Source organism: Punctularia strigosozonata (genome assembly GCF_000264995.1).
Source record: "Punctularia strigosozonata HHB-11173 SS5 unplaced genomic scaffold PUNSTscaffold_13, whole genome shotgun sequence".
Classification (NCBI taxonomy): domain Eukaryota; kingdom Fungi; phylum Basidiomycota; class Agaricomycetes; order Corticiales; family Punctulariaceae; genus Punctularia; species Punctularia strigosozonata.
Genome location: NW_006767445.1, coordinates 66,851 through 93,286, shown reverse-complemented (window position 1 = coordinate 93,286; position 26,436 = coordinate 66,851). Strand labels below are relative to the sequence as shown.

The window sequence follows — 26,436 nt, the reverse complement described above, 5'->3', positions numbered from 1 at the left end:
ACATAAATGAAAGAAGTTTTGAATCATCTGCTATCAGATTGTTTGAGCGTGCCTCCTTTGCAGTGCAGCTGAGGTTCTCAGGTTTGATGTTACCGGGAACGTACAAGGTGGGTCGATCGTGACGCCGTCGACAACAATGATGCACAACGGGAGGCTTAGCCCCGCTTACATTCCCGAGAGACGAGTTGTATGGATACACATCATAACTTTGCTACAGCCACTCCTTTCTCCTCCACATCCCACAGACTCCACACCTCGCCCACCTCGGCCCCTACGCCGTTGCTTGCAACGCGCTCATATGCCCTTCGCACATTCTCCCCACGAGTCCTCTCTATACGCACCCAGCCCTTGCCATCCTGCATAAGCTCCGCCCAGGCCTTGTTTTGCATTGAGAGGATGGTGGGGGTAGGAAGCTGGCGCCGGCGGAGGGTGAGCCACTCTGGCATGAAAAATTGTTCAAGAGTCGGCGCGTCTTTTGGGGTCTGAGCATGTGAAACCTCAAGGGCGGTGTTGGTCGTCCACTTGGTGGACGAGCCTTCGGGGGAAGAAGGTGATAACGTGCTGAGCCCGAGTTGGATGCTTGCAGTGAGTTTGCCGCTTCCCTTGTAATGAGCGAATATCTTGTTGTTCAGGTCGTCGTTCCCGGCGACGTCGATGTATATCCATTCCTCCTGGGCGCCGTCTCCATCTTTCAAGTTCAGAGCATTAGACGAGGCGAACGAGTCGTATTCCGACACCTCGTCGTACAGCCCCAGTCCATTCGTGAACGCCAAGTTCCTCTTCGACGTCAACCCCACCACCTTCATCCCCTGCAGCTTCCGCTTGCGGATCAAGTAAGCCAGACAGAACGCCGTCTTCGCCGACGCGGAGGATATCAGGACGCGTCTTGCCCCGCCACGATACCCCGAGGCGTGCAACCAGTCCTCGCACCAAAACGCGGTCCAAAACAGCGGGCGGTAGAGCATCGTGAGGTCCTCGAGGTGCGGGTCGGAGGATACATATTGCGGGTCACGAGAGCACAGGGTGAGGGTGTTGTACGGTCGGCGGTCGGGCGGGAGGTGCGGGCGCGGGATAAAGACGTTGGGAGAGGATGGGGATGAAGAGTGTGATATGGGAACGAGGAGGTGGGTGGTGGGTGCGAGGTAGCCGTAGACACGTTCGCCGACGGGGAGCGAGGGGGAGGTGGAGAGGACGACGGTGCCGAAGCCCCATACGGGGATGAGGCCGTGTGTTTTTGAGGATACGACATCGGTTGTGGGCGGATAATGGTATTCGAAATACCTAACCAGAATGAATGGAGGTTAGAAATCAAGCAAAGAAAGAAGGTCGCATCATGAAGCACCTGAAGTGCGGCGCTTCGCCGAGCGCCTGGTACGTGACGTTGTTCGCGCTGAAGCCGAAGCGGTCGACTTCGATCAAGACGTGGTGCGGCGGTATGCCCGCAGGAGGCGCAGCTTTCACCAGCATGGGTTGGTTGGGGTTAAGCCCGGAAGATGGGCGCGGGACGCAGAGGGTCGTGCCAACCGCCGTGGACATGGGGGAAGACATTGCGGGACGAGTTTGCCAATGGTCAGAGCCGAGAGTCCACGGGTGATATTTTGCTTCAGACCGATCGTGGTGCAAGTCTAATAAGCGGAGGTATAACTAGACCGGGGAGTCCTGCGAGGATGAGAGCCCATCAATCTGCCCGCGCCGGCGTTTCGATAGCCGGAGGTCAGCTGAAGTTAGTACTCATTCAAGTCCTTCGACAAGATGCGAAAAGGGTCAACTGCTGTTCAGAATGACCATAGAGGCGTTTTCATGTTCAGCGCTGTGTCATGAGAGATGAGATGATTCAAGTCCACGTCCAAGTTGCTGCATGGCCGTCGTGGCTCCTGGAGGGACAGAAGGACCATGCTATTTTTGGCTCACTATACGAACGGAGAACCCCGGCAACCGCCGCCTGCCGTTTGCTCTCCAACCTCGTCCTCGTCGCACTTCGCATCCTCAGCAGCCGATCGGTGCAGAATGTTACCCATGAATGTCTCTGGCCCAGTACATGCGAAGCATCTTGGCGGAATTTTACCCTGTTTGCGACGAAGCCGGCTCGTTTAAGGACTGAAGCCGTTGGTCGAGGGCCCACCACGAATGGATCAACGCGAAATTCCCCTGTTTCTCTGGCCGATACTATCCCTTAACAATACGCCAAACCGGGTGTATCTTGTGCTATCGGGTAATAAACCGGATTATAAGCCCGTCGCATTGGTACAACCGATATCGACGTCAGGACAATGCGAGGATGTTCCTGCTGAACCCGTTGCATTTCTCCCTCACATCGTACCTCCAAGATACTATGGCAATGTGCCAGTACAAGTAAAGAAGATTGATGTGTCGTCTTGTCTCGACATTCTGGATCTAGCACCCGTACTCGGCAGACAAAGCCCACTCGTGCGCGACGCGAAACGCCACTTTATCTCAGTGGCCTCACTCGCGGCCTTTCGCCAGGATTCTTCCATCGGTATTCGACGTAGGACTGGTAGTGCTATGGGCTTAGCCTAGCTAACGCAACCCATCAGACTTGAAGGTGAGTAGTGTCGTTTGCGCTCCTCTAATAAGGCTTCGGCGGAGTTCTGTTCCTAATCGCCCCGTGGCCAGCACAACGCCAACACCTAGCCGAGGCGCCACCCAAGGCACGCGACCATGGTGGCCTTGCACGCGCAGACGCTGAAAAACGTGTCATCCCACTCTCATGTACCCCACCTCTCTTGAACCCGTACTCTGCCACACGAGAACACGCCGCACTATCGACATACATCGCTAAATCTGCAATCCATCGATACCAACCGGCCATCTCGACCCAAAGACTGCTCCATCCGTCTCAACATCTGTCCATTTCCAATTTCCATCAGACTTACCATAATCTCAACGTAATAATGCCGCCCAAACCACTCAAACTACCGAGCATACCTCCCAACCCTCCTCCCAGCGCGTCCGGACGCGTCGATACCAACCACAGCACGACAGGCAGGGCAAAGGCTTCTCTCATCGCTGCATCGAACGCTTCCGTACGCGCCAACGCGAAGCCCGACGCGTCCGCGCTCGTCAACCCGTCTACGTCGTCCAAAGCCACCCCGGTCTCTTTGTCTCTTCCAACTAAGTCGGCGCCTACGCCTCCAGCGAAGCCGCTTGCCGCCCCTGTCGATTCACGCGGCTCAGGTAGGTCCTTGCCACCTGCTGTACTCACTCAACCCTGACGCACGTTGTCCAGCTCCAGCTCCGGTTCCAGTCCCTCAGACGCGTGCAATCACGACCAAACCTCGGTCGGAGGCGTCGCAGGCAAGCATGCGGTCTACTTCCACTCGTCCTGGTCAAGCCACGCCTGCCGTTCCTCCCGTTCTCTCGGCCGGCATCGCTCAAGGTCCATCCACTGCGAGCAAACGGCGTCCATCGATCTCGCACGCACACACACACGCGAGCGCGAGTGCGAGCGTTCCTACGCGCTCGCGGCCGGTCACCCCAACAAGATCCAAATCGTCCACCGCTACTCGCACTCCGTCTGTGCCTCCCGTTCCCGCGATGCCGGCCACAGCGAGATCGGCGTCGACGCGTTCTTCCCCGCCTCTCGTCCCGCCTCCGGTCCCGCCCAAATCGACACCGCCGCGCCCGGGATCCAGAATGGCGAGGACCAACTCGACGACGACGACGACGACGCGTCATTACATTGTAGCACCCTCGCCGCCTACCCCTGGGGCGAGCAAGCCGCGATCGTCGGCCGCGTCGTCAAGTACGGTCTCAATGCGTACGATTACTGCAACACCGAATCGTACCTCGTCCTCGGCAGGGGCATCGGCCGCAAGGAAGGCGGATAAACCCTCCCCGCCCGTCTCTCGCTCGAACTCCGACTCGTCGACCGCGAGCTCGTTATCATCCGTCACACCGTCTATGTCGACGTCGAAACGCCCTGCTGCGACGCTGAGCATCGCAAGCGCCGCGACGCTCCGACCATCCGTATCGGGATCGAGTATGGATACGGTGCCGTCTACGATCTCGAAGTTGATGTCGTCGTCGATACGTTCTACGCCCGTAGCAGCTCTCCCAGTCAAGAAACCTTCTCCCCCGGTATCGCGCGCCCACTCGAACTCCTCGGGTATTGGCTCGATGTCGTGTGGATCCTCAAAGTCTACGTCCGTGTCCGCTGTCGCTGCTTCGTCCGGTAAGCCTTTACCGCCGGTGCCGCGATCCAGCCCGAATTCATTTGTCCTAGGTTCTGCTCTCCCCACGCCATCCAAACCTATGTTGGCGTCTGCGCGTCCTCCTCCATCTGCCGTTGCTACCACGGGCAAATCGAGCGTCAGCAACGCCCACTCGTCGGTCTCCCAAAACCACCCGACCTCCGTGTATACGAGATCGACACCGATGCGTACCCCGTCCTCTGCGGGTCGAAGCTCAAGCAAAGCGACATCGTCAATGTCTCGAGCGAGCTCGGACTCATCAGCTACGCCCACCGTATTGAAGTCGTCATCGGCGCTGCTGTCTCCTCCGTACGCGGCGGGTCGAAGCTCTAGCAAGTTGCCCTCCTCGATGTCGCGCTCGAGCTCCGACACCTCGGTGACGCTCACGCAAACAAAGCCAACGCCGACTACCTCAGGTCGTGGCTTTGGAGGGGTTGCTCCCCTGCTGTGGATGAAGCGCTCCAACTCGGACTCGTCCGTCACTCCCACGGAGTCGAAAACACCAGCGGCCGCGGTGATGCGACCTGTATCGGCGGATAATTCCTCCTCTAAGCCTCCCCCGGCGGTCCCTCGTTCAACCTCGGATACCCTCGCGGCGGGAACAGCCGTTCCCATGAAGTCCGAGGTCTCATCTCCTGATCCCTCCCTATCCTTGGTGGAGTGGATCGTGAGGGAGCTACGCCATCGAGAATCCTGCGAGAGTTTGAGTTCCATTCGTACGGGATCGACTTCGGCGCACGTCTTCACACCGCGCTCCACGACGGCAAGCATCGCCGGCCAGAAGCCCCGCATTCGAGAACCGCATGCAAGCCTCAAACTGTCTCATGGAGAGCCCCCTGCAGCGAAACCAAGCAAGGGAAGTGCCGAGGAGTCTCAGGGAAGGTCGAGCTCATCCAACGCGAGCGACCCTGCGTCGCTCACCTCTGCATCTACGCCAGCGAACCTTTCTCGCCGCACCGCAGCCAGTATCATCAAAGAAGCTCGAAACAAGTTTGCCAACCCTCACCTCGCTTCTTACCCAACGAAGGCGGACGCCGATGGGAGTCCCCCTGTGAGGCTAGCGCGCTCTCGCAGTCGGCCGCCTACTGCCAAGGTCTCTCCTTCTGAGCTACCACCGCTCCCTTCGCCCGCCGCAGAAATGATGGGGTTAGCTACTCGCAATGACGATGGCAACGACACGGAGGAAGCCCCCAAGCCACCCTCCCCCACCACGAAGCGATCCAGGTCCAGAGGACGAGGGATGTCTTCCAGCGTTCGTGCGCACGGGAAATCCAAGCGTGCTTCTACGTCACCCCGCCCCATGCCTATCCCCCGGTCCGCGAAGGCTCGTGGCCCCCGCCCAGGCGGGTTGGTCCTCGCTGAGGATGGCACACTGACCATGGCCCGCATTACACCGGAAGGCGCCTCTATGATGCATGCCTTATATCCTTCATCCCCCGCCGATTTCGAAGCTCGAAACGGTAAGGTACCAGACGTTCCGGCCGACGTCGAAGCGTCTTCTATATCGGCTTCAGATGAAGGCCCATCGTCCTATCGAAGTGAGACCTCCGGGTCGGGGTCAGGATCCGGTTCCGATACGTTGATCGACGACGCGTCTTATGTATTCATACCGTCGCGCCGGCAGAGAACGGCTGTATCAACCCGAGCCCTGCGGGACGTAGGCTCTCCAGATGGCGTTGAAGCGGCGAAGGCGGATCCAAGCAAGCGAAAGTTTGTGCCTTTCCTGGAACGCCCTCTTGCAGCCTCTAGTCTGCCTGCGCCACCTGGAGCGAAAGAGGTCGAACCCACGTCTTCGTCATATAGCAACCAATTGCCTATCGGCGATCACGAACCACCGAATTTATCCGATAGCGACGACGAAGGTCAAGGAGATGCGCAATGGGCCGCACTCAAACGCGATGCCGGTGAGCAGTCCTTCATCGCGGATCCTATTTGATGAGGTTGACTATTTAACCAAGTGGAATCGTGGGTACGGTTGCACGATCGGGATCCATTTCGAAAAGATCCGGTCTCCATCGAGGGCACCCACCACTCAGTGTTTTCGCCCCCGACTCGCGCAGAGCGTACTGCATCCAACATTGCCATCCGTGGGGAACGCTCTTCCAAGTTTTCAGTGAACCCCATCCAGTCGGCCGACACGGGCAGTCACGTTCGCATCAATATTCCCGGGGCACTTCATGGTCCATCATCCGGCGTCAGACGAGCCCACCATAGCTCGTCGAAGCTCATCAAACCCCGTGGGCGAAGCATGACCCGCTACCGTCCACCAGGCCGATCCCAGAGTCACGATCGTGGCGCTGGTGTCATCCGTAACACGCTGAGCGCGATACGTCGGACTGCATCGCTGGATGGCAATTGTACCACAGCGGGAGCTGAGCGCCGGTGGAATCGATATCCATCTGTAGGCGTCGATCTCCACAACGCGCTGACGGAACTCGGACAACTCGGACGCAAGCACTGCGACAGTGACAAAGACATCGAAGACTTCTTTCTCGGCATCATCTCCACTCGTGATGCTGCCTCGCTCGCAATTGCCCTCGAAAAGGAGTACGAACGTTCGATGGCGTTAATGACCACGGCCTGCTGTGATGAATTTGAAAATATATATCCAAATTTGTCGGAGGTCAAGGGACAGAGACCCGACATTCCGCTTCGTCTAATCAAGGCCACGGCCAAGGCCAAATCCGTAGAGGACGCTACGTTGCATAGGCGCACGAGAGCGAACTACGCCGGACCGGAAGAGTCCTGGGCCCTCCGCGGAGTCGTTGCGAAGCTGCTCAATTTATGGATTGGACGTTGGTGGTACCTCGAACGCGATTGGCCACTTTGTTGGACAAAGGTGCCTAAATGCCTCGAGTCCGCAGACCGGGCGGAAAATAGTGCCATGCCGCACCTCAGACATTGGATCACCCTCGTTCGCCATAAAGCGCAATGCCCGGAGGTACATGGTCAGGAGGGGAGGCGGATTCGTCCCCAGCAAAAGGAACTGATCGAGAATCTACAACGCGTAGACACAACCATTCGCGAAGCTCTCCGAGACAGCTATGCGCTCGATCCGTCGCACGTCAGCAATGCCTCCCAGGGTCAACTCGGCATAGATAGCGTCTCCGCTGCTTCATCCATGGCCCTGGAGACACCAGCTTTTAACATCCTCCAATTCGACGAAGACAAGAAGGGGCTTGCATTGGCGCATCAAATGACTCTCATTGCGTCCGAGTATTGGCACTCGATATCGGCAACACCCTTGATGGCGGTGTTCGGCCTTGGGACCGACGTGACCACCGAAACGTTCAAGCCTATCTTGCCCTTATCCTATCGCGCTGCATTGGAAGCAACATGGCGTGCGCGGTCGAGCTTGGCTTTCCTTTTCAACTGCACCACAATCCTTGTGGTCGAGTCCATTGTTTCTCTGAGGGATCCAGACGCAGCTTGCAAGGCATGCACGCGATGGTTCCAGGTGGCCAAGGCGAGTACAGTTGCTCATATCAAGCATCGAAACCGGCTCATCCATGAACTCCAGCAATGCTTCGATCATGGCGACTACTTTACCGCGGGGGCGATCGTCAACTCTCTGAAAATGACGCTGATTGCTGCTTTCTACAGCATCCCTGAAGTGGGTCATCTTTGCTCACGACCGATGGCGCCAGTGGTTGATAACACAGCATATGAATCAGACTTACGTCACTAACTTCTATGGAGACTACGTGTCAACTTCGAGGGATATCGACGCATTGCTGACTGCGACAAAACCGACGATACCCCATCTTGGTGAGTGGCGTATTGCGCATCGTCAGTGAAGGCTGCTGATATAGTTTATTATAGTCCGAGTAAGCTCGTACTTGGCGGCGCACATGGGCGTGATAAACCAGAAGGCCGACGAGTTGCACCTTCCGCGTCTCATGGCCGTCGGTGAAACTGCTCGAGGTTCGTACTGAGTCCGCCATACCAGATGTCCGCTGATATACGGACAGCCCTCGAAACCTCACTGGGAAGCCGCCACAAATTCCCCGTCATGGACACCATACGACAACCAATCCAGGAGAAGCTTAAAGAAGTGATGGATCGACATGTTGACACATTGATGAACTCGAAATGGATGGACTATTATCGCCCTTTGAGGTGAATGGTTAACTCCACTCCGCCTTGCGTATTTTGCTAATTTTCAACCCAGCGATTTAATCAGAGATCAACAACGACAGCGCGGTTCCCAGGGTCGAGGCCGCAGACCCAGTATCACCCGGCTCGTTCGAGGCCTCTCAGGAACACGGTCCTAACTTTGTTGTCTCTTGTTACCCCATGCCGTGGTGCGCTGGTCGCTTCGTTCGTTGATCCTCACTCTCTTTAGTTCAGCGACTACACCCTCCTTTGTTTCCCTTTCCTGCATCCGACGTCGCTACGCCAGATCAGTCAAGCGAATGCTCATAAAAATCAACACGCTCCTTGTATTCTTATTCATATTTACGTCCGGATACTTGTATACTGATACTATGTATGGTTCGTCTTCTTCATGTGTACTCAGAGTGGACGAGAATATAGCAGTTAATCACATGAATCTCGCGATCAGACGGGGAGGGCTGTCAATCCATATCGTACACTCGCAACACGGATTCATCGTTGGATTCACAGAACATCAAACCTGCCAAGCATTGGTAAGCGATCGTCCTCAGATATGCAGGACAGTGACCTACGCGTCCGAACGCCAGTCTTTGCCGCTCGACGCGGCCTCCTCTCGCTCCTGCACGCGGTTGATCCATCCGGCAGGGGATCCCTGGTTTGGAAGAAGCACCGAATCGCGCTTGGATACGACCTGGAATTTGGAGCCCTTCTCCTTGTGAGCTTCCGCTTTGGCGGTCTGCTTCTTATCCTGGAACATCTGTACGACGCATGAGGTCAGGCGGCCGCCTCGTATCCGTGACAAAAGCAGACGCACCTGCTTGAGGACCTCCCTGCGACTAGTGCCGTCAGAGGCCTTCGCCTCGCTCATGCGGTCACGCACGCCGACGAGCTGCCCGTCGACGTACTCCAGCCCGGTCGTGATGGCGTCCGCGATCGCCTTCTGTATCTGTTTCTTCACCAACCCGGTCGCGAGCGGCCTGAGCGTCTTGTACAGCAAATCGTGCTTCGAGTCGCGGATCGAGAACTTCAAGGTGTCGACCTTGACGGCGACGTTCTTGACCTTGAACACCGAGCTCGGGTCCTTGTCAGCGGAGACGAGGTGGACGGTCACGGTCAAGCCTTCGCCACCGAGGAGGACATCGGCCAGACCAGAGTCTTGGAGCTTGGGGAACCCGCTCTTCTTGCGGAACCAGAAGGCGACATCGCGCATGTCGGCCTGGATTTGAGCAAGTGTGATGGTGAGCCTAGTGGACAGCCGTCAGTGATATCGTTCATACTGTGTAGTAGCTGGACGTACTCGTGATGATGCTCATCCTTGATCTTCTCGTACGGGCTAAACTTGAGGAAATTATCCGTCTCTATGGCAATGATGTTTGGGAGCAGATTGCGGCCCGAAAGGGTCAAGTTCTCGATGATCATATCGAACTGCGCGTCCGTATACTCCACGCGCGGGATGGGGATGTAGCCGACCTGGAAGGGATGACGTGTCGCATCGTGACCACAATGTCGATGCCTTGAATCGAAAGCTAACGCACCTGATCCACGAGGGCCGGAGCGATAACGGTACGGATATCGCGCCACAAGTGCGGTTTGAACTTCAGGCTGCCGTCGCTGTCGAAAAGCAGATCCTTCGTCAGGCTCGCCCAGTCTTGCCCGAACCTGTACTGTGCGTGAGTCACCGTTAGGGAACCGCGGGACGAGCAGTGTTACCTCTTGTTCAGGGGATCATCGCCCATCGCCTTGAAGAAGTCACCAATGTTCCTGAACAAGTGGTCAAAGTGCTGCTTGTACTTGTCGTCGTAGAACCGGCGCCCGTCTTCCTTCAACGCGTTCGCGTCGTCCGTGGACTCCTGCTGAATGACGTAGCCGGCTTCCAGCAGTACCTTGTAGCGGGCTCAATGACAACCCACGCCTCATCAAGAACACCACACACCTTACGCAAGTACGCATCGACGCGCTTGAACCACCCCTTGAGCTCTTCGTCGTTCTTCGAGTCCTGAACGAGCGCATTGACAGCATCGAAGATCGGGGTCATCTTCTGGTTGTTCGCGAACCGCTCCAAGAGCGTGCGGAGCTCAGTAGTGGCCTGCTGAAGCGACCCGTCCTGGAAGACCGAGGCTAGTCAACGTCAAATTCTCCTCACTGCGCACATGCGATCTCACCTCCTTCAACTGTCCAGTAGATTCCTTGCCGGTCTTGGCGACGCCGATCCCATGGTTCGCGTAGTCTTCCACATAGCCGATCAACCACCGGATCGACTCCTGGTAGTCCTTGTGTTTCTGACACTCGATAACCACCTGTCCGATCATCGACCCCACCAGGATAAGCGACACGCGAGGTTCGTACAGGGCGACAGACGAACCTTCTTCAATCGGAAGATGAACTGATCGCGCCTCTCCTCGGGGAAATACTCTTCCGTGAAGAACTCCCTGGCGCGGTCGCGATGCTCGCGGACCTTCTCCTTGTGTTCGTCGGGAACCTTGCTCGACACAGCGTCCTAAGTCACGAAACAAAGGGAAATAGCAACACGTTAGCAGGGGATCCCAACGAACGAAACAAGGGAGCGAGGCAAAGGTGCAAAGAATAAGGACGAATAGGAAGGAAGAAGCACCATAAAAGACGAAACGAAACGAGAATTTGAAGCAAAACTTGAAGAAGAAGGGCGAGAAGCAGCCAAAGTGGAGTCCAAAGGAGGCGACCCTGCTAAAGATGAAGAAGAAGAAGAAGAAGTCGAGGTCGAAGAAGCGTCCGGACCGTTCACCACGGGCGCGACGAAATACGACGTCTCCGCCCGCAAAAGTCGCCCGCGCTGCGATCCAGCCGACAGCGTGAACGAGCCGAGGTGCGCCTGCCCGCTCGGACGTCGCGCAGGACCGGGGTGAGCCGGGGTGCCTTCCCTCGGATGGACGACGGACGGGCTCACGGGCGAGGACGAGCGGGAGGACGCCGCAAGACGGCGCGCGTCTTTAGGTGGCAGAGGCGGCGGCGATCGGCGCGACGCCGAGCTCAGCACCGACGACGCGCGAGACGGCGGTGGGATAGGAGGCAGAGGGCGCCCGTTGGCGGGAGGCGAGAGCGCGATCCGGCGTTCCGCGGCTTCCGCGAGCAGGTCGCGCGTCGGGCTGTCCGGAACGTCGACGTGCCCAATGGTCCCGCGGCGGGACATCAAGTCCGCCCGCTGATCGGCCACGTCGTCTTCTTCGTCCGAATCGGAGGATGCCTCCTCCTCGCCCCCGCTCTCATCGCCTGCTCCGTACAGCTGCGACCGATGCTGGTCCACGAGCGCCTTCTCCACCGCCCTGCTGATTCGCTTCTCCCCCACGCCCTCATCATCCCCACCGCCCCTCAACCGCGCCGCGTAGTCGACTTGCCTGACGGTCACCGCCGACGCACCCGTCTCGCTCGACGAGCTCCCCGGACTGGGAAAACTCGGCGGAAAGCTGAGCACGAACGGGGACGCCGAGCGCGACGTCTCCGGCGACGCTCCTTCCTCCCCCTCCGCACCGGGCCGAGCAAAGGACGACAGCGGCGAAAAGTAGCCCTCCGAGCCCGACGACGGGATCGAGCGCGGCGAACGCGAAGACAGGTCGGGCGACGACAGGCTCGTCCCGAACCGGAACGCGCTCGGCGGGTTGGGCGAGCCTTTGGGCGGCAGCGCCGGCGTCCAAAAGCCCTCTTCGAGCACCTCGCTCAGCGGGGGCGATGGCAGTGGTTTCGGCAGGGTCGGCGCCAGCACCGAAGCGCGTTGCGTGTTTGATGAGCGTGGATCGGAAGCGCCGATCGACGGGGCTGAAGACAAGAGTGACGATTCGCGTGCTCGAGAGGCGGCGGAACTTGGCGACATGGCGGTATCGTTTTCGGCGTCGTTCGATGGTGGTGTATACGCAGGCGGCAGGCCAAGACTGCCCTCCCTTGACCTAGTCCCGTTCCGACCTCTCGCGCCTCTCGCAAAGTACGAAAACCGGCCGCGGCCCCCCCTCGCTCGTATGCGCTCCTCTCCTGGGGTATGCAGCGGCGAACTCGACAATCCGGCGCGAGCCAGCGCACCCTCGACGAACTCCTTCGTGCCGATATCCACCCCGTCGTGTTCGCGAGGCGTCCCACCCGCACCCGGCGTGCCGAACGGGGACACGCCGACTCCATACCCGCCCGCGGGGCTCCCCCGAAACCCAGGCGACGACATATCCACAGCCGAAGAATCCATCGACGCAGAACCAGAAATAAAAGACGAAACGGAGCGCGAAGCGCGTCTGAACGGAAACGTGAACGCAGAAGGAGCGCCTCGCTGGCGTCCAGCGCCAGCAACAGAACCAGATACGGAAGCAGAAGCAAAACCACGATCACGTTGACGACCAAACCCCACCTTGAACCCAAACAGTCTGCTCTTGAGCGTCTTCTTCCCGGCCTCGGCTTCATCCTCCGTCTGCGGCACGCCGTTCGTCGTCCTACGCATCGTTTCGCTCCATCAGCGTCCGCGCACGTAAATAAAAGAAATAAGACGCTCACTGCGCGACCTCGTCGGCGTTCGCCCTCGCCTCCTCCTTCGTCTCGCCCGCCTTCTGCCTCACCTTCCCCTTTGCCTCCGCCCCGCTCACCGCGTCCCCATCTCCCGTCTTGATCGTGGCGCCTGCTCACGTATCCGCCCATCAGCTCCTCCGCGAATCTGGAAAGAGAAAAAAAACGCACCGTCCCCCAACTTCTCCTTCGGATGCTGCTCGACCGTGACGCCCGTGCCAGGCACCCGTACCTGCGGCACCGGCGTCCCGTCGTGCGGGCCGAGCCTTTCTCCGTCCTTCGACACGAACTCGTTCTCCGGCGCCGGCTCGTCGACGCGCCTCAGCCGCTCCTCGTCCGGCCTGATCTGCTCCGCCGCCTGCCAAAAACCGACCCCATCCTCAGCATTCGACGTCGACATGAAAAAAAAAAAAACGGAGGAAATCGCGAGCAAGTTACCTTGATAGCGCCCTTGGCGAGCAGGTCGCGGCCGATGAGCGCAAAGTCGCTCAGGAGCTTGCGCGCCTCCGAGTTGGTGAGCACGAGCGAGAGCAGCGTGCGGAGGTGCTGCGGCGCCTGCTTGTTCTTCTCCTGCAGCGCGTCCTTGTCGACGTTCTCCGTCGGGTCCTTCTATCGGGCCACGTCATCGTCAGCCCGCCGAATTCGGATAAGCGGGGGGAGGAGGGAAGGGAGAAAGTTTTACCTTGACGCGGTCGTAGTCGACGTCGCGCGTGTGCCAGATAAAGTTCTGCAAGAGCTCGTCCGCGTTCTTGTCGGAGACGAGCAGGCGCGCGGTCTCGATGATGTCGCGCGCATCGGCGATCAGCTTCTTGCCGTCCACGCTGAGCTGTGTGATCGTTGCGACGATGAGCACATCAATCGACATACGAAAGAATGATATAAGAAGGCGCGCGGGCGCATATATCCACGGAGGGGAAAGGCGCATATATGGATGAAAATTTTTAAGAAAAGGAAGACGCACAGCGTCAACGTCCACAGGTTCGCTCGCGAGCAGGTGTTTGAGCGCGGCGTCGATTTGGGTGTTGGACGGCATGCGGCCGTCGCGCAGGGCTTGGACCACGCCGTAGAGCTTCAACTGCCACAAAAAAAAACCCCCCGTAAGCGTCAGCATTGCTCTATCTCCGCCTGTCGAAGGGGTGTGTGTGTGTAGAGGATCACCTTGCGCTTGACATCTTCCTCCTTCTGGCGGCGGTTGACGGGCTCGGTGACGGTGTTCTTCGCGGGGTGGTCCGAGATCTCTTTCGTCGCGGGGGGGAGAGACATCCTGGGAGGGAAAGGGCCGACTTCTCGGTGCGTGTGGGATGTACGTCCGCGCGTGCTTTACTTATAGAGAGACGGGCAGGGGCGTGGTGGGCAGGCGGGGTGCGCGCGTCGGCCGTGCGTGCGTGGTATACTTAGACTAGGCTTAGATTACAGAGAGCTGCTCGTCGTCGTCGTCGGTGAGACAGGGAGAGAGCGATGAGACGACATCGCGGACGGGGGTTGGAGGGTTCTAATACCGATACGGCGGCGGTCGGATGACGCACGTCACGTCGACGGCGGTGGCGGCACTGGCTGCGAAGGTTCGGCCAATAGCGTCGATAAAGTGATCGACAGGGGGCCCCCTTGGAGTTGCGGGGGCGTGCAGGCGATGCGAGACACGAAAACACATGGGTTGCAGTTGGTGTTGCAGTTGCCAGTTGGAGGTGGCGCGCGCAAACGGTGCGGTTGCATCATACGAGCGCGGGGTTGGAATTCGAATCTCGGCCACGCGGCGCCCACGCGAGCAAACCCCGGAAAGAGCCGGATCGACCCCAGCGTGGGATCGTCAACCTCGCCTGATCAGGTCGCAGTAGATCGCAGTCTATGGCGAGTCTCATGTCACACTGGCTGCTGCGTGCTTGGACCGAACAAGCTGCCAAGGCCCATCGTGATATATATCACGAACGCCGAATCCATACCACATAACCGCCTTGCTGCCTCCCATCATGCCATCGTCCGCTAACTCTACCTGTGAGTCCGACCCTGACGCGTATAATATTCTCCTCGTTTGAACGGACTCCTTGCCCGCCGGTGCCAGTTGCCCCGGTCATTCGTACGTGGCCAACACCGCGGCGACGATCGCATGTGTTCACCCGCTATCCCAGTCGGCTCCGTCAGCAAAGACGCTCGCTCAGGCGACCCATCCGAGTCCCCGCGCGTCTGCCCGAAATGTCACCAAGGTAAGCACATCCACAATCAGCGTGTTCCACGGCGCAAGCCATTGGCTCATACCCTTCTGCCCCCTTGTACAGCCGCCGTCTTCCAAACCAAGGTTCGTTTCTAGGCCCCGAGATCGCTCCGTCGCAGGCTCTCAAATACCGACAACGTACAGACCACCTCCTCCCTAGTCGTCCTGTTTGTTTCCGTCGCTCCCGTCGGCAACACCTCACACACCTGGAAATGCGAGCTCTGCGATTGGAGCACGCCGCTGAAGGAAGGAGGGTTAGTCTTCTCTTCTCCTCTTCTCTTCCTACACCCGCCGACCGATGTTGACTGGACCAACCTCCTTCCCTTGTCTTCACGTGCTAGCTGGGAACCCGCTCTTCCCAGTCAAGCAGCCGAAGAAACCTCGACATGAACGCTTGGCGGTCTGGGATAGTCAGTCCCCTGTGCCAAGCGGTGCTCCGACGGGAAGCGCGACGACGACCATATCTATTTCCAAGTCGTCGTACGAGATCCTACGTGTATATATGAAAAATATCCCAAACATCATCCGATATGCAGTCCTTGCCTTCACCGTCGGCGATCCGTCAGACTCGATATCAGCGAGCGCCGAGAACGAGGCAAAACGCATGCGTATATCTTCAATACACCTCCTTCTCGTCGACGCGCGTATCCCCTCGCGTCCGTCGCACCAACTCGACACGTATCGACATGTGAGGTGGCTCGTCCTCCCGTCTTGCGGTGCAAGGCTGACTCACGAACGACAGCTTCCAGACAACGCGTTCCTTGAAAGAAGGATAGAATGCGAAATCCCGCATCAGAGCAGCTATCACCACCTCTGCACACGCGGTTTAATGACGTTAACAGGAAGGAATCGAGTGGTCAACACGGGCTGGGGGGATAAGGACTTACTGATCTCTATCTCTGCAAACTTGAATCCCAAGCATGACCGGGGTCCACTGAGGAACGCCATCCTGTATAGAAGCACCCATATCGAAATGTTAATGCGCCAAGTCAGCGAAGGACAAGTAAAAAATGTGCTGAACTGGTTTGCGTAAACGCTCGGCACTTGCGCCTGCGATACGCTTTCCGACAGTCCCTCGAGCCACCTCCCCGGGTTGAAGTCCTTCGCGTCCGCGCCCCAGACACGTTCGTCTCTGTTACAACCAGCGATACCTAGCAAAATCCCCTGGATGCTTGCGCACCGGGATCTCGTCTATCGCTCGTCGGTCCGTTCCGGACCCCGGAAACCGCAGCGGGAGGATGACGTCTTCTCGCGCGTTCCTGAAGAAGACGTGGGCCGGAGGGTACAAGCGCAGGACCTCTTTGACGACCGCGTCCAAGTAGGGCAGCGCTAGAAGCCGGTCGTGTTCCAGCGACCGACTTTCCGGAAAAGCCGCGGCGACTTCGTCCCGCAGCCTTCTTGGATGTCCTGGCGCGCACGTAACATCTCGAGCGTTCGTGCTAGCGAGGCGCTCGTGGTGTCTACGGAAACATTAGAAACACGGAATCACGATCTTGCACTCGCACTCGTTTAGTAGGCAGGCGTACCGCTGCCTGCAAAGCTACGCGCAGGCCATGGAAACTCACCAACGGGCGCAAATGGCGAGCGTTTCCGTGAACAGATCCTGATGGGTCTCGTGTCTTCTGAAGGCCCGCTCAGTGGCTCCTCAGCGAGAATCTCGTTGTTTAGGCCGCGAATTATCTGTCAGCATCTCGTGAGTAAAGATGGAACGCGCCCGCCAACTGCGATATGTGATATTAAGATTGTGCCATCGCTGGGGAATGTGCTGGAGCAACGCCGGGTGCATATGCGCAGTGTGTGCAGTTATCCAACAAAGACCCAGGCTGACACTGACCACCAGCGGGAATCCCTCCACAGACCCCTGAGTGCTGTAGCTCGGGGGGCAGGGAGCGTAGACGACTTGAATATCGATGGTCTCCGTAGTGCCCATAGCATTGCTGTCGTCGATTCACGAATGACCAGGTGGTCATGCTGTTCACTGAGTCACGTGATGTCATCAGTGTGTCCGGTTTTCCGCAGCCGCGAACCTTGCTTTTTGCCACCGCTCAACACTTTCCGCCCATGAGTGCAGAGTGCGCACCTCATAGCGCTTCTCGGAATAGATGCTCCTTAAGATGCCCCCAACTAAGTCGCAGATATAGCCATCTATGACTCAAGTGCAGACACGATACAAGGCAATCAATGTGCAGAGATGTTCATTTTTTGTGTGATTGTAAGGATCACGAAGACCTACCTCTCATGGCTCAGGATCAGCAGATGACCTATTCGCAGCTCGGAAAGAAGCATCGCACGACGCAAGGTGATCCTCCTCGTACACGCGCGCTTCAATCGACGTGGCATCGGACTCGACGACACTGGGTGCGCCGCCCGTCACATGGCTCGCCTCCTCATCGCTTCTCCGCGCGCGGGACGCATAGCTATCCAGCGTATTGAATCCGAGGAGGTTTGGGCGAGCATACAGAAGTAGGAGGACGTTGAACAAACCGGAAAGGCCGAGAATGACGACGGTAGAGAACGTCGCGGCTGAGGGCACGGGACCTGTGATAGAGATGAGCGCGTGTTGATAGCCTGCTGGCCATGATGCGATAGTGGCGTGGCTCACCATTCACAAATGTCGTCCATCGAGCGATAGAAAGTGGCAAAACGGTGAGGGAATACACCACAGGGTAACTATGCCCAGGAGCCACCATCAGAAACAACACCATCGAACACCGTACTCGGAGAACTCACGAAATCATTCCAAACGCTGCTCTATTCACCGTCTCGCTACCGTCCTTCCCCTGACTAACGCAATGAGTGCGTCGCTGGAAGCTGAACCTCCACCAGCGTTCCGGGTCCGTGTTCACGTTGCCTCGCGCGAGGAGGAAGAGCAACAAGTACAACACGAGCGAGACCAATACAGTAGTCCAGAACCACAGGTACTGGCCAAGTATGCGTTCGGCGGTGTACGAGGAACCGATCCAACACCAGAACTGGAGATAAGTGTCCTCTTCAGTCCATGTAATCCGACGAGAGGAAGGTGACGAGTGACGAGAAGACGTACAGGTGCGGGACTCTCAAAGGGCCTCTCATCGCCTGAGTGGATGCTGATGGAGATAGCAACGAAGAGAACGAGATAGAGCCATACTACTAACATTGCGATCCACGCGCCACGTAGGTTATTAGATAGTCTGGGGCGAAACCATACGACGATGAACGTATGGATTGCGATTATCTACGACGAGAACGTAATTGAGTGATCTCCGCCCATGCCACGAGGAGTGATGCTTACAAGTAGGATCATCGCGACGCCAGCTTCCCCTATCTGCCTGATCGCACCTGTAGGAGGTAGGGGAAACTGTCAGTCCAACGACTCGCAGATGTCATAGAGACCATTCACCTTGAGCATTACAAAACATCCCAGCTTCAACTTTCCCCTTCACAACCCAGTGTGTATCCATCATGATGCCAACAGACTGAAATAGCTCGGCGAGGAAGAGGTGCAACATGTGTACGTCCAACGGGGCTTTGACAATCCTGCGCCCACGAAGTCTGTTACGCTGAGAAACAACCAGTTCAGCGAGAGAACTCAAATGGAAAACCAACTGGCAGCGTACGACGACGAGGAAGGCAAGTACGAGGAGGGCGATAAAAGATATGAAGCCGGACTCCGCAGAGAGCTGCGCAGCGAGCCTTCGGTTAGCACTAGAGACAGCCACACGTAGTCGTAACAAATGGAAACGCACAGAGACTCCAATAGCCTGTCCTCTCGTCAAGCAATGTATCCTCACGTCGGGCCCCTTCGTATCGGACAAAGCGAGCTCGTCCGCATCGCAGAACGTCCCAAGACGTGGGTCGACGATGTAGGGCACGGAGGTCTTGTCCATGCAATCAGCGGCGATGTGGAGTCGAGAAGCAGCGGGGAAGGGCCTTGAGCTGGGCTTCTATTATATGCGGCTACACGGCCTTGGGACGCTCTTCCGCATGTCGCGCAAATTTGGACGTGTGTGTATCATTGCTGTGCGCAATCCCAACCACGCTGTCATTTTTCAGTGACTAGCAAAGTCTATAATGAAAATGCGAGATACCTGGAGGGCAAATCCCTGTGCGTATCGGGTGAAGGTAAGACGGTCCACTTGCGCTTGGCGATGCGCAATGACAGGATGTCTGAGCCAGGGTCAGGAACAACGAAAGGATCTTCTTACGCAGCATTCCATGGAAGGAAGAGTTTGCACAGACATCTAGCGCACTATGCATGCCAAGCTATCAACGCCAACCACATGATAAGGCTCGGAATGGATAAGTCCTTGTTCCAACGCCTTGTTGCTGTATGGCCTACTGAAGGTCAGTATTCAATCTTCATGCGCATAGCGTGAGCGTTGTGGGAATTTAGTGGGCATATCGAGAGGCTTCCAACAGCTATCCGAGCTGTCGAAGGGAATGATCTGTCGAGAGGGGCCTGACCCTACTGTAGGCATTCTGAACGGGCACTCACGAATTGACCCTTTCTGACCGTGGGATGTTTCTTGGTTGATCTGTCTGAACACGAATTACTTCTCACGGTCAGCAGAGCGGCCGTTACCCTGGTCTATCTTATCAAGCGCTCAAATTTCGGTCCAGACACGGAAAGTCACGAAAGTGTCATTACGCAGAGAAAGTAAAGCGCACTACAATTATATAACTGATCCCGATAAGAGGGAGAGAGACTTCGGCGGCTCGGCCCACTGATACATCACATGGAAAGAACGATATCAATACATCATGTAAGCGTTCTCACACCTACAATGTCACGCTGTCTCAAACTAGCTCGACAATCCGATACTACACCCCCTGTCGAGCGTGTTCTCCTGGTGAGAGTCAGACAGGGATCATCACTCATGACCCGATTGATGACACAAGGTACCAGCGTGATGCCCGATCGGCAATCCAATCCTCGTTTTATGAGGCTCCGATGAGACGACTTCATGGGAGGTCCAGCAGGATGTCAGTTTGAGCTCGCAGATGTGACAGGGGAGCGGTTGACGAAGTAACATTGGGACGTGCGTATCATAGTCGATATGGCGTGTAACATATAGCATACAGAGAGTGCTCACTGATCGCGAGATCAACACGGGTGCGACGAAGATATTCTGGACGTTGCATCAGTTTGGTGACAGCAGAGAGACGACGAGCTCATCGGAGGTGGTCGTGTCGGGTCATCAAGGTGAACAGCGTCAGGTCCTGAAGGGAGTTCATCGGATGCGATTGACAAGGGACCGGGTGGACCACATCTTCAGGGGACTCGGACACGAACACGACTGAGGATGAATGCACTGTTTTTTTGCGACTGGTACTGCGCGTAGGAAACAGTACAGACAGTGAATAAAACTGGTTCGTAGATTAAAGAGTGTGTATAGTCCGATACGGTGCTATGGCGCTGAGGAGAATGCGAGGATGCGAGATGCCTGGCAATGGATATCGACAGATGAGTGACTGGTAGTGCAGATTGGTGGTCGGAGGTCGCGATGGTAGCTGCATTGGTGGCAGCAGCATCGAATGCTGCCTTGTCTGCGGTGTTTTCGACGTCGGATGGGTGGGCAACGGTGACGGTTTTGAGGTTCAAGTGGCCATTGTGCATGATCTCATTACAGAGAACTCTGTCGATGATATTATAATGGGTATCAGTTAACGCGGAACGGCAAACATGGAGCGATAACGCACTCGTTGAGGTCGTTCACAACCTGAGCCCCATTCCGCAACCTTCTGGTGGTCCGAACTAAGCTTCAGAGTCGGCGGTAGTAGCTGCAATGGCGGTGGTCGCGTCCAATGCTGCGCTGTCGGCAGTGTCTTGAATGGTGGATGGGTGAACGCCGATGATGGTTTCGAGGTCAAAGTGGCCATAGCTCGCGATATCTTCGTAGAGGAGCTTGTTGATGTTGCTATAGTGGGTTTTAGTCAACATAGAACGGAAAACAGGACACGATAGCGTACTCGCTGAGGTCCTTCGCATCCTGAGCCCCATTCCGTAATCCTTCGAGCTCCTTATCAGCGAAAATCCAGAAATCCGGGTGTTCCAAGTTGCAGGCGAGGATGTTCCTCTGCGTAAAAATGTGGTCAGGTTTGAACAAGGGGCAGCGCAATGATTGCTTACCAAAACGGAGACTCGGGCCATCATCTCCAGAGTAACAACGAGTTTGTGTTGCGGGACAATCTTGCAGAGCAGCTTGCAGAGGTCGTAGATGTTGGTGCTGTTCGTGAATGTTACCGTGCCCGTTTGGGCATCCTTCTGCTGATCCCCGAGGGACTTGAGGATCTGGTCACATACGACAGTGAGTAGACGATGCCATGATGAGCGTACAACGGCCGACATGACTGCGTATTTTGTGACGGGCATCCGTAAGCTTACGAGCAACACGCAACACGATTGTGCTCCACTGAGATTCGTCATTGCGGGCATTTATTGGGACACCCCAACTTGGGTGATTCTCCAGCAATGTCTGCGCAAATTCAATACGGTGCTTGTATATTCCGGAAACTCCTTACCAATAGGGTTTCCTTGATATCGTCACGGTAGAAAGGGATGTTGGGCGAGAGCAAAAGAGTGACTGCGTGTAAGTCAATCTTCTTCTGCGATATGAGCCATCAGAAGGATTGTGCAAAGTAAGTAATACAAACAAACACGGAGTGACTCTGGCATGGGCCAGACAGCGTCGGGAGGGGTGAGTCTTCCGATAGTTCTCTGCAGATCCAGGATCATTGCCGCGAGTCGAATAACATGGTCACCATCGGGAGCCTATAAGGGCATGTCAGGAAGCTGGAATACACCATGTACAGTATCATATAACCTGTGCGAACTGCACGAGTTCATCACCTTCGGCCTTTGGCAACTTGAGGCGGCGTGCCTCCGCTGTTGCAAGCTGACCAAGGTCATCCGCAGTCCGCTTTCGGCTTGTTCGTGATGGCTGCGGCTGGGACACCTGATCAGGGAGCTCATGGTTGTCCCTATCCTCACCATCATCCGAAGATACTTGTCTCTGAAAAAGTGAGTGGCGGGTGGGGACAGGGAGGCGTGCTGCCCTCTGTGCCAGAGTGAGTTGAGTAGCCATTGTTCTGTCAAATTAAAGTATGCGAAGTGTATCGTAGTGCCTCCAGGAGACGAGAAGGCAGGGAAAACGAAAGGAAGAAAGAAAGAGGGAGACAGAGGATGAACACGAGTCTGCCAGCGAGTGCAGCAGAGGGAGTTACCACGGTCACATGATAGACAGCAACGGGGTCTGATCTCAATCACGATAACACATCTCTCCCTCAGACACTCACTGTCACTGCAGCGACAACAGTCTGCAATAGCCATGCCCAAGATTGTTTTGGATGAGACAGGTGAGTGCATTTCTTTCATATATCTTGCTACACTTCATTGAGTCATACACAGAGTTTGAGACTCAGGAGAATGGTGACATTATTTGTCTTGTATGCAGGACAGTTGATCCGCGTTATGGTAAACCTTTCAAGCGTGCAGGGTTGCCTGCCCACATGAAAACCAAGCAGCACAGTCAAGCGGTTCAGCTTAAAGCTCGCAAGTCTTCGTCATCTCACAGGCTAATGCCTACGCTTCCTAGCATTGCTGCTGCACAACTATCCTATCCTGAAACTAGGCCTCCTACTCCCAGTACTTCATCTACAGAACCACTGTTGTCCACTGCATTACAAGGCATTTCGATCATGGACGAAGGATATGCAAACCCCGATGGTACCCTGATATTGTTTACCGTTGGTGATGTCGAACCAGATAGTCACCGTGACCACATTGCCTTACAACTGAAGCATCTTGAGCATATCAACCATGCTCTGTATGCAAAGCAGTGGCAACCTTATGACCCTGATGACTCCGGAGCGGGTGATGCCACTGAGTCCAATGTCATGCGTGCAATACGTGAGATTGGTACGTAATTATTTTATCTGGCTAGTCATACTCTGATCACTATATTAGAAATGTTGGATGAGGACGATGAGGATGGATACACTTATCAGCCACATGAAACTACCCAAGACTGGTTTCCCCATGGCAGTAAGACGGTATGTGTTACCTAGGTATAAATGACTTGTAATTGTTAACGACACACAGATGTTTATGCTGGACATGCTAGATAACCTGCCACGCCTCCGTCTTTCTGACGACCATCTGAAAGCCATCATTTGGGTAATGCGTGAATGCGGAACACCTGACGTGCCATCCTTCTATGCACTTCGGAAGAAGCAAGCAGAACTCGCATGTCAGCTTGTGTCAACAAAATGTCATGTGTCATCACTGGGCAACCAATTTTACATGAATAGCCCCGCATCGCTATTTGCAATGGTATGGCTCTACTTACTATAATATGATCAATACTCATAAGTGGTAGGATTGGGCGAATCCCCGAGTTCGGCCTTTCATTCATCCATATGTTGACATTACTGGACCAGTTTCAGAGGCTTGGCAAGCTGGAAAGGCACTGAAACACATCGATGACACACTGCTTTCTCCCATGTGGGCTGACTGGAAATTGGCTGGGCATCGACACTTCTATATCCAGGAGTTAGCACAATTAGATGACGGGCGGTATGTGATCCCCAAGCGTTGGGTCACGAAATCAAATGCAGAGTATGCAGAGGTGTATCAGGCTCAGATAATGGAGGTACTTAATCCATGTTTGAGCTCGGATATAGCTCACATCCCAATGTAAATAATACAGGATGGCCGATTCGGACTTTATGATCCAGATACACAGCTAGTCAGATGTCAACGGCTCAAGGCAAATTACCCAGATCTCATAGCATTACATGGCGAGATTGCGTTCACAGGTATGTTCACTATAACTTTGTATGGGGTAGGACTAATATCATTTTGAGATGGAGCACCGGCATGGGCACACACAATGCCAAATGCTATCCGTAAAATTGCAAATAATTGTCCTGCATTCACACTCCTTGCTATGGTTTGGAGTGATGATGTATCAGGAAATGTCAGCAAGCAGTATAACCCCCACACCAATGTGTATCTTGCAAACGCAAGTCTACCACACACCAAGCTATCTCAGGAATACTTCATTCACTTCTGCTCAACGTCACCTCACGCATCATCAAGTGAACAGCTCGATGCTATGCAGCAGCAGATGTGTGTACCTCGCTGGGTTTTTCCAACCGTCACTGAATTAGTCACCAGTGATTCACCAGCGCGGCATGTTGCCTATGACTGCGAGCTGATGCAGGAAGTCATATTTCGGATTATGACCCATGTACTTCCAGCCGACAATCCTCAGCAGTCAGAAACATGCTCTCATATTGGTGTCAATGCAAACTTTAACTCAAGAGTGGATACTACCGGTGGCACTAAAGCAGAGAAGGAAACTGATGCAGGATATGAAAAGCTGTTTTATGTAGGTGATGTCTCCTACATGAAGGGATTGTTACTGATATATTGCTATGCATAGCCGGGCATATTGCGCACACCTCAGGATACCATTAACACAATCCAAGAACAGTTGTGGGCTGCATGCCTAGGTGTTCAATCTACTGTGGATGCTCTGCAAACAGCAACAGGGGTCAAGGATAAAATTGCACAACATTGGATCGGGGTTTTAATACATCAAGCTCGCCAGCTACAGAGGGAGCGACTTCATGATACAGACACTATGGATGTGAGGCTCAGAAGCAAAAGCCTCAAAGGCGATGCAAGGAGAGAAGTTAGGGCTCAGATTGTTTGTGATATTCAGCAAGAACTGTATGATTGGCTGGTGCTCCAGCCCCCTGAGCGCTACCATGCACTACCAATTGGTTCAGGTCAATACTTATCTGCTTATGAGTGATACAAATACTAACATTCTGGTTATAGAGCTACGGAGCAAGATCCGACCTGGTGATCATTACAACCGGATGTTATCTGTAGAGGGTATGCTATATGTAAGATCATTGGAAATACACACTGAAGATATTATAGGTCTTGATGTTCATCAAGACACTCCTGTGGAGATCCTCCATACAGTCTTGCTGGGCACCGACAAATACCTATGGCATGCAACCAGCAATACCTGGGATAAACAGAAGGACAAGACATTTGCGATACGTCTCCAGTCATCATCTATGGATGGACTCACTATACCGTCCATACGGGCATATTACATCGCTCAGTATAAGAATTCCCTCATCGGCAAGCATTTCAAGACTCTACAACAGCTGGGATCGTTCCACTTGCACGGAAACTTATGCCCTGATACAGTGTTTAAGCTATGGCTTGCAAATTGCGAGCTAGGTGCCTTGATCTGGTATACAGAGATTAGAAACATGAGCTTGTATATTGTACGTGGCTCTACATTTCCAATAAGTAAAACTGATCTGAACCTTCAGGCTGACTTGACCATACTCATTGCCAATGTTTTGGACTACTGGGCGGAGTTGGATCCATCAAGAATTGTCAACAAAATCAAGCTCCGTATCCTCACATACCTGGTTCCCAATGTGCAACGGCACGGTCCTGCTATCCTCTATCACACTGAAGTTTTTGAATGCTGGAACAGCATTTTTCGTCTGTGTAGTGTTCTGTCAAATCATCATGCACCCAGCCATGATATCGCAGCTACCACAGCTGATATGGAGCGGTTCAAACATCAAGCTAGTGGTGGATTTTGGAAGAATGATCAAGGAGATTGGATACAAGCGGGAAAGAAAATTCGGGATTTATTCCAAGAGAATCGTGCTCTTCAGGGACGGCTAGGTTGGAATGATACAGCGGAGGTGTCACCTGGTACGTTATCACTTGACTCCTCATTCAATCAATTCCCATTTGGAAATCAGGTCACGTGGGCTTGCTTCCACAATCTCTTCGGGACATATCAACATGGGCACAAGCCTTGGGTGCACATTTCTCTCAGCTGAGCGAGCCAACAGGGAAGACAGGCCTGAACTGGGTCAAGAGCAAATACATCACCGCCCAATCATCCGACCGATGTCATGAAGGCTCATGGGTTTTTGCTGCTCAAACTGAGGTGAATTACATTCCCTATACATTATCAGTTACTGACGGTGCTTTAGAGCAATATCATTGCAGGGAGGATTGCCTTAATCCTCACAGCATCTTCATCACTTAATCGTCCACAAGATGATACTGTGATTATTCTGGAGCTCTTCATTGTTCCAGATGCACATCTGAAAAAATCTTGATCTATATAGCTGCCCCTCAGAACTATGGACACTATTGTAGTGCTATGGCTGCTATATAGAAGTTGCCCAGTTGCTATATAGTGCTATGGTTGCTATGTAGAAGTAGGTCAGTTGCTATATAGTGCTATATAGTAACTATAGGTAATATAGTTCAAAGTACTAGCTACATAGTGATATATAGCTCATAAGTGCAGTCAATATAGCACCCATAGATTTGGTATGTATCTGTATAGT

General features: G+C 54.9%; 8 protein-coding genes across 8 annotated transcripts in view; 4 read left to right on the top strand and 4 right to left on the bottom strand.

The window, feature by feature from the left end:
• Window positions 1–200: 200 nt before the first annotated feature.
• On the bottom strand, window positions 201–1,536 carry PUNSTDRAFT_106993 (uncharacterized protein; the record flags this gene model as incomplete). The annotated part of the gene is made up of 2 exons (XM_007387098.1): window positions 201–1,281; window positions 1,343–1,536. The coding sequence occupies 2 exons, from the start codon at window positions 1,534–1,536 to the stop codon at window positions 201–203; spliced, it is 1,275 nt and encodes a 424-aa protein (XP_007387160.1).
• Window positions 1,537–2,912: 1,376 nt separating this feature from the next.
• PUNSTDRAFT_137455 (uncharacterized protein) lies at window positions 2,913–3,848 on the top strand (the record flags this gene model as incomplete). Its single annotated transcript, XM_007387097.1, has 2 exons — window positions 2,913–3,199; window positions 3,248–3,848. 2 exons carry the CDS (start codon window positions 2,913–2,915, stop codon window positions 3,846–3,848), a joined length of 888 nt encoding a protein of 295 aa, XP_007387159.1.
• A 2,611-nt stretch (window positions 3,849–6,459) lies between these two features.
• PUNSTDRAFT_46753 (uncharacterized protein) lies at window positions 6,460–8,334 on the top strand (the record flags this gene model as incomplete). Its single annotated transcript, XM_007387096.1, has 4 exons — window positions 6,460–7,824; window positions 7,886–7,979; window positions 8,034–8,135; window positions 8,183–8,334. 4 exons carry the CDS (start codon window positions 6,460–6,462, stop codon window positions 8,332–8,334), a joined length of 1,713 nt encoding a protein of 570 aa, XP_007387158.1.
• Window positions 8,335–8,802: 468 nt separating this feature from the next.
• PUNSTDRAFT_106990 (uncharacterized protein) lies at window positions 8,803–14,105 on the bottom strand (the record flags this gene model as incomplete). Its single annotated transcript, XM_007387095.1, has 16 exons — window positions 8,803–8,847; window positions 8,900–9,084; window positions 9,142–9,571; window positions 9,625–9,797; window positions 9,863–9,986; window positions 10,038–10,210; window positions 10,261–10,431; window positions 10,490–10,624; window positions 10,690–10,824; window positions 12,691–12,772; window positions 12,834–12,954; window positions 13,014–13,200; window positions 13,281–13,451; window positions 13,525–13,668; window positions 13,804–13,917; window positions 14,001–14,105. The coding sequence occupies 16 exons, from the start codon at window positions 14,103–14,105 to the stop codon at window positions 8,832–8,834; spliced, it is 2,466 nt and encodes an 821-aa protein (XP_007387157.1). The 3' UTR covers window positions 8,803–8,831.
• Window positions 14,106–14,946: 841 nt separating this feature from the next.
• On the top strand, window positions 14,947–15,441 carry PUNSTDRAFT_137451 (uncharacterized protein; the record flags this gene model as incomplete). The annotated part of the gene is made up of 3 exons (XM_007387094.1): window positions 14,947–15,043; window positions 15,116–15,135; window positions 15,196–15,441. 3 exons carry the CDS (start codon window positions 14,947–14,949, stop codon window positions 15,439–15,441), a joined length of 363 nt encoding a protein of 120 aa, XP_007387156.1.
• Window positions 15,442–17,287: 1,846 nt separating this feature from the next.
• PUNSTDRAFT_145817 (uncharacterized protein) lies at window positions 17,288–18,963 on the bottom strand (the record flags this gene model as incomplete). Its single annotated transcript, XM_007387093.1, has 8 exons — window positions 18,777–18,963; window positions 18,648–18,710; window positions 18,431–18,590; window positions 18,323–18,369; window positions 18,095–18,265; window positions 17,797–18,023; window positions 17,654–17,721; window positions 17,288–17,589 (listed from the first exon to the last, which is right to left on the bottom strand). Exons 1-8 carry the CDS (start codon window positions 18,915–18,917, stop codon window positions 17,288–17,290), a joined length of 1,179 nt encoding a protein of 392 aa, XP_007387155.1. The 5' UTR covers window positions 18,918–18,963.
• A 1,822-nt stretch (window positions 18,964–20,785) lies between these two features.
• On the bottom strand, window positions 20,786–22,115 carry PUNSTDRAFT_137449 (uncharacterized protein; the record flags this gene model as incomplete). Its single annotated transcript, XM_007387092.1, has 7 exons — window positions 20,786–20,948; window positions 21,001–21,107; window positions 21,161–21,322; window positions 21,378–21,506; window positions 21,553–21,636; window positions 21,689–21,802; window positions 21,855–22,115. The coding sequence occupies 7 exons, from the start codon at window positions 22,113–22,115 to the stop codon at window positions 20,786–20,788; spliced, it is 1,020 nt and encodes a 339-aa protein (XP_007387154.1).
• A 1,058-nt stretch (window positions 22,116–23,173) lies between these two features.
• PUNSTDRAFT_36762 (uncharacterized protein) overlaps window positions 23,174–26,436 on the top strand; it is a gene marked incomplete at both ends in the record, with an annotated part of 6,551 nt that continues 3,288 nt past the window's right edge. Inside the window, 9 exons of the mRNA XM_007387091.1 lie at window positions 23,174–23,362; window positions 23,409–23,681; window positions 23,739–23,847; window positions 23,902–24,160; window positions 24,209–24,422; window positions 24,477–24,825; window positions 25,028–25,341; window positions 25,390–25,786; window positions 25,837–26,064. Coding sequence (XP_007387153.1) covers window positions 23,174–23,362; window positions 23,409–23,681; window positions 23,739–23,847; window positions 23,902–24,160; window positions 24,209–24,422; window positions 24,477–24,825; window positions 25,028–25,341; window positions 25,390–25,786; window positions 25,837–26,064 — 2,332 coding nt within the window. The remainder of the gene's footprint in view (window positions 23,363–23,408; window positions 23,682–23,738; window positions 23,848–23,901; window positions 24,161–24,208; window positions 24,423–24,476; window positions 24,826–25,027; window positions 25,342–25,389; window positions 25,787–25,836; window positions 26,065–26,436) is intronic.